At 39.7% G+C, this 8,944-nt stretch overlaps 1 protein-coding gene across 1 annotated transcript; it reads left to right on the forward strand.

Annotated features, from left to right (window-relative positions):
* The first annotated feature begins 18 nt into the window (after positions 1 to 18).
* LOC121039526 (tripartite motif-containing protein 77-like) lies at positions 19 to 7,937 on the forward strand. The gene is made up of 6 exons (XM_040489767.1): positions 19 to 429; positions 1,088 to 1,183; positions 3,737 to 3,967; positions 4,659 to 4,681; positions 5,606 to 5,703; positions 7,221 to 7,937. Exons 1-6 carry the CDS (start codon positions 19 to 21, stop codon positions 7,712 to 7,714), a joined length of 1,353 nt encoding a protein of 450 aa, XP_040345701.1. The 3' UTR covers positions 7,715 to 7,937.
* Positions 7,938 to 8,944: the final 1,007 nt, after the last annotated feature.

The raw sequence follows: 8,944 nt of genomic DNA on the forward strand, positions 1-8,944 counted from the left end.
GTTTATTTCCTCAGAAACATGGATTCTACTTTTGTGCGCTACGCCCCCAGTCTGCTTATCTGTTCCATCTGCAAGGACTATTTCACAGACCCTGTCACCATTAACTGCGGACACAGCTTTTGTACTCCGTGTCTCTGCCTCCTGTGGGAAGATGCACAGCATCCTACCCGCTGCCCTGTATGCAGGGCAGTATCTCCACGCATGGACTTGAAAAGCATTATTTCTGCTGAGGGACAAGCTCGTGCTAAAAAAGAATCAGTTGCCAAGAAGTTACCGAGGTCTGCCAGGCAGGTGTGTTGGATACACCAAGCACTGAAGAATATCTTCTGTCCAACTGACAAGAGCCTGCTGTGTTTGCAATGCTCTCATTCGCCAGGGCATACCACTCACATACACTGTCCAGTTTCACAGGTTGCTGAGCACTGCAGGGTAAGTACTGCCTCTGAATGCATGTGAAATGTGGAGGACTTGATATCTGATAGGCAATGAGCAAAAGTGATTTTATTTTTCTTCTCTTATGCCTTAAACAAGTAGAATTTGTAAACACCATCTGCCAGGCATGATTCTAAAATCTATGGATACAGCACCGAAGAAACTAAACAAACATCCTTGCTCCTCTGAAGTTTAAATTCTATTAGGCTGGGGGAGAGGAATGATGATGACTTGAAGAGGGTGCTGGTGTTTCAGTGTAACTGGCCAGGTGGATAATCTCTAGTGGCAGTTGACAGTCATTGGCTACTTCTGCCATGATGACAATAAGGCTCTTCAATATGTTCTAATCATGCCATAGAAAACATGATGGCTATCATTTCAAAATTAATATGAATTAAGATCCATTTCCAAAAATGTTCCATGTTACATATAATATCAGTACTAGATTCCTCAGATAATGGATTTCATTTCCAAATTCAGGAACTCTACTTTTGGTCAGCCTCCCAGTTTTGACTTATTTGCGTTCCCAAAGAAACTCACTGACATCTCTGCTTCCTTTTTTATTTTTCTCATGTCTATCCCTTTATCACTTTTTGAGGTATCTGAAAATTACATATTTGTTTTTCTAGTGCTCAAATTTGTAGTTCTTTTACAGGAGAAACTTCTGATGCAAATGAAATCTATTTGGAAAAACAGGCAGAGAAATCAGAGAAATATAAACAAAGAGTACAACTTACTTAGAGTATGGCAGGTAAGTGGGAAGCCCTGTTTCCCATGGAACCAGCTTGGGACAGATACCATGGTAACTGACAGTGGAAGAACCTAAGTTAAATCATAATGTTCCCTGACCAGATGATCAGAAAAAGAGCTACATATAAGAACTGTATGAAAACATGACCTTCAGTGCAGGATTTCACATTGAGTCCATTGTATAACTAAAAGCCTTTCCCTGATTTTTCTGGATAAAGCAATATGTGCCACTAATACATTATCAGGGACAAGAAAATGCACTCTCACAAGGCAGAATGCAATGATCAGTAGGATGGAGGTAAATACAGACTTTCGTAGGAACTTAGTAAACTTTGAATGTTAACAAAAGCTTCTCAAACCAGTAAAACATCAGTGTGATAAAATAAGTTATTAGAATTTAATTTCCTGGGTATTGATGGCAAAGAGTTCTGAGGGACAAGAAAACTAAAGATGAGACAAACCAGATAACCCATGGAATTGTTTGAGATCTCGGTGCTGGTCCTACTGATTAGTAGATAGGGTATGAAGCAGAACATAGTGAGAAGTGTGGCTAGAAATGTAATCGTAGCCAGGTCAAGAATGCAAATGCCTAGTTAAGGATTTTTGATTGTGTCATTTATTGATTCACAAAGAGGAACAGAGAACCTGATCTAAAGAAGAAAATGACACCATTATTTTCAAAGAACTTGAGCAGTACTAGAGGAGACCTAGAGACCTATAAAAAGGCAATATTAGGGAATAATAATTCACTGAACAGGAATCTGTACATGGTGCTGTGAGAGTGCCAAAGAGGAATAAGAACATTAGCTTGATTGTTTAGGATGGATTTCTGATGAAACATTCATTCATATGAGGACCTATGGTATGTTGCTCACTGTTCTAGGCCAACAAAGAGATATATAACTGGACAAAAAGAGAAATCACTGACCTCAGTAGTTTATAATCTAGTGAGAGAACTCAATCCAGAAATTTAAGAAGTAAAATTTAAGCTATATGACATTTATGAAGTCCTTGCAATAAAATGAAAGCAGAAAATGGGTATAAGGAGTGCAGGCTGGGATGTGCTGGTGTAACCATTGCCAAGGTTACATCTGGGCAGAGATCTGAGTGGTTGTTAGAAGATGGTGGGAGATGAGCACCTGAGAATGCAGCTTCCCAGAGCAGAGGAGACAGAAGAGATTAGTAAAAGAAATGAGTAGTAAACAGGATCAAATGTGGAAAGAAGGTGAAGTACTATAAGAATGAATCATATTATTTCAATTTAGTAAAAATAGGCTCTTGGTTGGAACCTATTGTTGGAATGTGTGGTTCAGGAACGGGTACGAGACAGAAGGGAAGACTCATTGCTTGGATGAATAGTTGAAAATTGCATCCCTGGGCACAGTGAGTTTGATCACATTTGGTCAATAAGTCTGGCTTTGATGGCAATGAAAGTGTTAGCATAGAAGCTGGATAAAGTCATTATAATAACGATATTTGGTTTTGACATTTCCAAAATAATTTGATAAATGTGTATATGTTTAAAAGCTGTGTGAAAAGAAAGGGAAAGAGAGTGTGAAAAAGTGTCTGAATGAGAGAATATAATGGAGACAGGTCCATAGGACAAGGGAGAGAGAGACACAGAGACATGAAGGCAAGGCAAAAACTAGTATTGTGGGATAGTAATGTAGACCAGTAATATCTCTGAGAAGACAAGACAGGGGGACCAGTAAAGAGGAGATGGGTTTAGCCCTGGTAGTAAGAGGCAGGCAGAGCCCAGCACTGGTGGAAGAGAGTGTGTAAGGAATGGAGGTAATTTAAAAAGATCACATGTGATGTCCTCTGTTTTCCTGAGGAAGCAAATTGTTGCTTTTTCCTGAGAGCAGATAGTCAGTTTGTAAGTACAAGCATTGAGAAGAATGGATTATGATTTTGAGATTGTTATGAATCCTGTAAAACAACAAAATTTGATCTTAATTTTCTATTTTCACATGAAAATATGGAAGTTTGAGAGTAAGTAGTTGGAAGCAGTGGTGCAGCAAACAAATAAATGAAAAGGAAGGAGGGAGGAAGGTAAGAAAGAAGCCAAATATGTGGTTTCTTAGAAGGAGAAAGACCTAAAAATGTATGTAGTACTTCTATGATCTGAATTGCTTCCTCCCCCAATTTGTATGTTCAAACTCTAACCCCCGTGATGGCAATAGGAGTGGGGGCTTTGTGAGGTGATTAGGTCACGAGGCCACAGTCCTCAGTAATGAGACCAGTGCTCATCTAAAAGAGACCCTGGAATGTCCCTTGTGCCATCTGCCATTTGAGAACACAACGAAACGATGGCTATCTAGGAAGTAGACTCTCACCAGATGCCAAATCTGCCAGCATCAATCATTGACTTCCCAGCACACAGAACTGTGAGAAATAGTTTCTGTATTCATTAGGTACCCAGTCTGTGGCGTTTTTGTAAAAGCAGCCCAACAGACTAAGACCAGAACATTGGGCATAGCATGCAAACTGTAGATAATGAGAGAAGAGTAAAACTTTCCAGATACATGACCTAATTAAACCAATGTCACTTCAGGGTTTTGTAAATCTAAGGATGGTGATGATCAAGGCTGAATATCCTAAGGTGTACCAATACCTCCACAAAGAAAAGCAAAAACATTTAGAGAGCCTGGCAATTGAAGGCAAGATAATTTTTCATCGACTCCGGAGAAATGTAGCTAGAATGCTTCAAATGGGGAAACTCCTGAAAAGAATCTATGAGGAGCTGAAGGAAATGTGCCTCAAAGCAGATGTGCACCTGCTCCAGGTAAGGACTGAGGAAGGATGAACATGAGCCTGGCTGGAAATCATTTATATCCACTGAGATCCATATCCCTTTTGACCTCCATTATTTTTCTGGTTCCAAAGTTCAAATTCTGCCTCCTCTGTGCAAAAGCAGGCTTTGCTCCTCCAGTATAACCCAGAGATCCAGGGTCACATCCACCTTATACAGGAAAAGGAAAACTATATAGAAATGTGAGGAACAGATCCAGAAAAAAATCATCATCTCACTTTTTCTACTAAGAGTTTCTAACCAACTGCCACAAAGCAGCTTTTAAATGCATAATTCAATTTTGTATCTGGACTTGTCAGTATGTGGGATGTATCCATTCTTTCTCTTTTGAAATCATAGATTTAGAGCCCACACACCCTTATAAGAACTTTGAAGAAACCCTTCGTGAATCTCACTGTATATTACAACCAAAGAGCCATTGTTGGCTCTAAGAACATCTTCTGCTTTAAATTTTATCATGATCATAATTTTATCATATAATAAATAGAAGACCATATAAATAGAAGACCAAATCTTATCTTTTTAAGGATGAGAAGGGCAAATGATTTTACCAAGGAAGAAAGTGGAGATAGAGAATTTTCCAGTTCAGTCTCATAGCCTCAGACTAGACTAAACAGGGGAATATCTTGTGCTCAAAGCTAAGCCTTCCTCTTTCTCTTTACAGGATTTGGGAGACATCATGAAAAGGTAAATTTGCCCCTCCATCCAAGTTATGGCATCGGTGACAGTGGTCAGGTTATTTCTGCTGAGATGGACCCACAACTTTTTATGACCACTTTCTTTATGCCCTCATTTATTCCTTGTCTAAGACACTTCTCGGTTTTATATTGACCACTCTTAGGTAAAAGTGAGGGTTGAAGCAGGGTGTGGCTTCAGCTGCAAGGCTTAATGCAGAAGTTGCCAAATAGAACTGTTTTTCCTGCCTCTAATTTTCAAAATCCTAATTATTTGAGGATTATTCCACATATTCTATGGGAAAGGCAGATAAGCTCAGAGAGAGGTGCCTGGGTGGCTCAGTCCAACTTCGGCTCACGTCATGACCTCTCAACTTGAGGATTCAAGGGTTCGAGTTCCGCATTGTTTTCTGTGCTGACAGCTCAGAGCCTGGAGCCTGAGTCTGTCTCTTTCTGACCCTCCCTTACTTGTAGTCTGTAGTCTGTCTGTCTGTCTGTCTGTCTGTCTCTCTCTCTCAAAATAAGTAAACATTAAAAAAAAAAATAAGCTCAGAGAGGCAGCACGTGGAAGGATGATGAGAAGAGAGGGGAGGGAAAAAGATGAAAACCCCTACAGAGATTAAGCTCTATATATTAGGCCCTGTTAAGCTCTATTTGACACCTATTGGGTTTCAGGAACTAAATGAGAACAGCTGTGTGCTGTCCATAGGGAAGGCAAAGGGAGAAAACACATTTGTGAGTGATCTATCTTACTGAGATTGAAGTGATAAGAGCACAGTAGCTAGTTATAAAATACAAGAACAACTACAACATCCCTCAGTTTGTGGAGTTAAACTCTGACCCTTTGCACCCAATTGTGAGGATTTTGAAGGAGCATCTTCAAGGGAGGCTTATGATAGGACTAGAGGGGTCAGTAAGTGGTTCTGTTTCTTTGCAGGAGTCAGTTAGTGCAGGCGCACTTGCCCCAGCCTGTGGACCCACAGCTCAGTGAGTGGACAATCACCGGGATGTCTGAAAGGCTTAACAACTTCCGAGGTAAGAGGTGGTGCCCTGGTGAGACCCCACTATTTCCTCCATGAGGAGATACACCTGGAGGACCTCTCCTCATTGCTCTATTAGTCTTTGCAGAGAACTGGGAAGCAGGTAAATATGCAAACCCTTGTAACTAACCATATTTTATTGTTAGATACCTGAAGCCAGTCAAAAACAATTAAATATAACACTTACATGACAATTTACAATGAGTTTAAAAAAATTAAGCACTTGACATATAAATAGTTATTTGTTGTGGGACGGGGAGGCAAGCAGGAAAGGAGAAGAGAGAGAGAGGGGGAGAGAAAATCCTGAGCAGGCTCCACACTGTCAGTTTGATGTCAGCACAGAGCCCGACATGGGGCTCCATCTGATGAATCGTAGGATCATGACCTGAGCCGAAATCAAGAGTCAAACGCTTAAACAACTGAGCCACCCAGGCACCCTGAAAGCACTTGACACATAAAACTGCATATTCATTCAGTGTATTTTAACTTATAGTTGTTAATTGTAGTTATACGTAGATGTTCAGATTCCTAGAAGCACCTTAAATTGTTATTTAAATGTTTATCTAAAAATTTAAGTTAGTGAATGTATTTGAAAAATCATTAGATTTTAGATTTAGAAAGGGATAAAAATGTTTATAAAAAACAGGTACAACCAGAAAACACATGGAACACATGATTTGCTGTGTGGATTCGCTGTCCCTAAGAAACAAGTAGAGAGTGAGCCTGGCTGACAGGAGAAGCAGGCATGGGATGGGATAGGTTGGATTCTGAGTCCGTGATGCAGGAGTTAGAAATTCAGCGAAAGGAACCACTTCTGAAAAAAAAAAAAAAAAAAGGCAAATACGGATTTCCAATTTATTTTCCCATTGCTTGTTGACATGTTACATCTTTGTGTTTGGACAAAGTTATCACTATTTAAGACTAATAAGAATAACAGTATCATATTTTTGAAATGATATATAATATTTATTACTGTTACTATATTTATTTGATTTTGTGCAAGTTGATAAATGAGAAAGCTTAAGTGAGTGAAGGGCCATCTTGGTATTTACTTGGCATCAATGAGCAGTGTCCCAAATTTTCAATGAGCTAATGAGAATAAAACCAGATCCTGCCATCCTACATCTTTAAGTATTCTCAGAATTATTTTTCATCTAGTTGTATGAATAGAGATTTACTTGCTTAGGCAAGAAGCCCCTTCTCCCGAATGGGTCTCTGGATTTCCAATGACACACACCCTGTATAGTCACTTGTGATAAAGGAGTGTTCTGGGGCAGTTAGTGTGGACTCTGCCATGAAAGCTGTTACATGTTCCAGAATTTTACGAGGAATTACTAAGTGGTAAGTACCTTGAAACTGGCCATGGTGGTGTGGGAGTGTTCCCAGCAAACAAACCAGTTATGTTTGGTTTTAGAGATTTGGTTGTTCAGCATTTGCTAGAACACTATTGCACTTGTCCCACAGAAATTTTAAACTCTGTTCTTTGACTTCACTGTTTTCATTTTACTTAAGTGTATATTACATTTGATGATAAGATAAGGAATTACCGTGTGCCTCTGTTTGAAGACCTGAGACGTTTGCAGTGCTGTCCCGACCATCAAGACCTGCCCCACAGTCCAGCGAGTCCACAGTATAAGCCTTCCTGGGCAGCTCAGACCTTCACCTCTGGCAAATATTACTGGGAGGTGGATGTGGGAAACTCTCAGAATTGGATTATAGGACTTTGCAGGGAATCCTGGACAAAACGCCATGACATGCTGCTCAACTCTGAGGGTATCTTTCTACTTCTGTGTGTCAACGTGGATGACCATTGCCGTCTCTTCTCTGCCTCCCCGCCACTGCGCCACTACATTCCAAGACCCCAGGGCTTGGTAGGGGTGTTTTTAGATTATGAATTTGGTATAGTAAGCTTTGTTAATGTTGCCAAAAGTTCCCTCATTTGTAATTTCCTTTCCTGTTCCTTCTCCTTCCCTCTCAGACCTTTCATTTGCTATGGACCCAAATGATCAGGAACAGCTCACAAACCTGACCAAGGTCTTAGCAATTTTAATAGCTGGGGAGGGTTCTATCCTGGTGACTTCTTGAGTGGGGAAAATCACTGATGCCTCATGGTCTTGAACTTCATTTTACCTTCAGGAGATACATTTGTTGTATTATTTTTTAAAGTGGTGACACTGTGAAGGATGTACATTTGTCTTTTCTATTTTATTGAAATAAAAGTACTCGCTTTTACTATATTGTGTGGGATATGTTCACTTTTCATTTGCTATCTGGGCTTGCTAGAGGTGAAAGAATGCTTTGATGTGGAAACTAGCTAAATGGATGAACACAGAGCACAGAGGATTCTCCTTCCAGACAGTTCTTGTCAAAACTCAATATCATGTGGAATTCTCTTCTCCCTGAATTCATCTGGCTAACTTCCCCCTCCATAAGTTCTCAGTTTACTGGACTAGTTTAGGTCACATTATAACAAAGCTCAACAACAGCTTATCCCTTCCCTTTGTAAAACTCACAACAGAATTTGGATCTTCTTTTCTAATTTGCAAATCACTAGAAGGGACGGCCAATGTCACTCCTCTTCGTAGCACATTCCAAGAATGAAACACCAGTCTGGGGACGTGAGAGATAGAACAAAATATTTGGATAAATAAAGGAATGTGTCAGGGCACCTGGATGACTCAGTCGGTTGAACGTTGGACTTTGGCTCAGGTCATGATCTCATGATTTATGAGTTCAAGCCCTACATTGAGCTGGCTGCTATCAGCCCAGAGCCCGCTTCAGATCCTGTCCTTCTCTCTCTGCCCCTCCCCAACTTGTACTCCCTCAAAAATAAATAAAACATTAAAAAAGGAATGTGTCAAAATTATTAAAAGCAAAGGCTATATATATATAACCAACAAAGGTTAAGATAATGTAGACACAGTAAGATAGGAAGTGCTGAGAAATATTGTTGAATAAAGAAATGAATTATGTTACCTTTCAGATTCATGGGTCAGAAATGACTTTTAACTGAAAAGAGATAAATTGTATATAATTTGACTGCCTAGTGTTGCTGTAGATCATTCTTGGTGATGAGCACAGTATTCCAGGAATGTAGACAATTTTTACCAGAGTGATACTTATACAGACAGTAAGACCTAGATGTTTGGATACTGCAGTATTTTTAAAGAAATTACATATAGTAAAACTATACATATATACATTTTGGAGGATGCATAAACATCAATCAACCTCAG

The sequence above is a fragment of the Herpailurus yagouaroundi genome, unplaced genomic scaffold (genome assembly GCF_014898765.1).
Source record: "Herpailurus yagouaroundi ecotype Mexico unplaced genomic scaffold, PumYag 180, whole genome shotgun sequence".
NCBI classification, from domain to species: domain Eukaryota; kingdom Metazoa; phylum Chordata; class Mammalia; order Carnivora; family Felidae; genus Herpailurus; species Herpailurus yagouaroundi.

Coding starts and splice junctions, on each gene's coding strand:
- LOC121039526 (XM_040489767.1), top strand. CDS start 19: ATGGATTCTACTTTTGTGCGCTACGCCCCCAGTCTGCTTATCTGTTCC. Junction 1,184..3,736: donor ACTTACTTAGAGTATGGCAG/GTAAGTGGGAAG, acceptor ATGTCACTTCAG/GGTTTTGTAAATCTAAGGAT. Junction 4,682..5,605: donor TTGGGAGACATCATGAAAAG/GTAAATTTGCCC, acceptor GTTTCTTTGCAG/GAGTCAGTTAGTGCAGGCGC.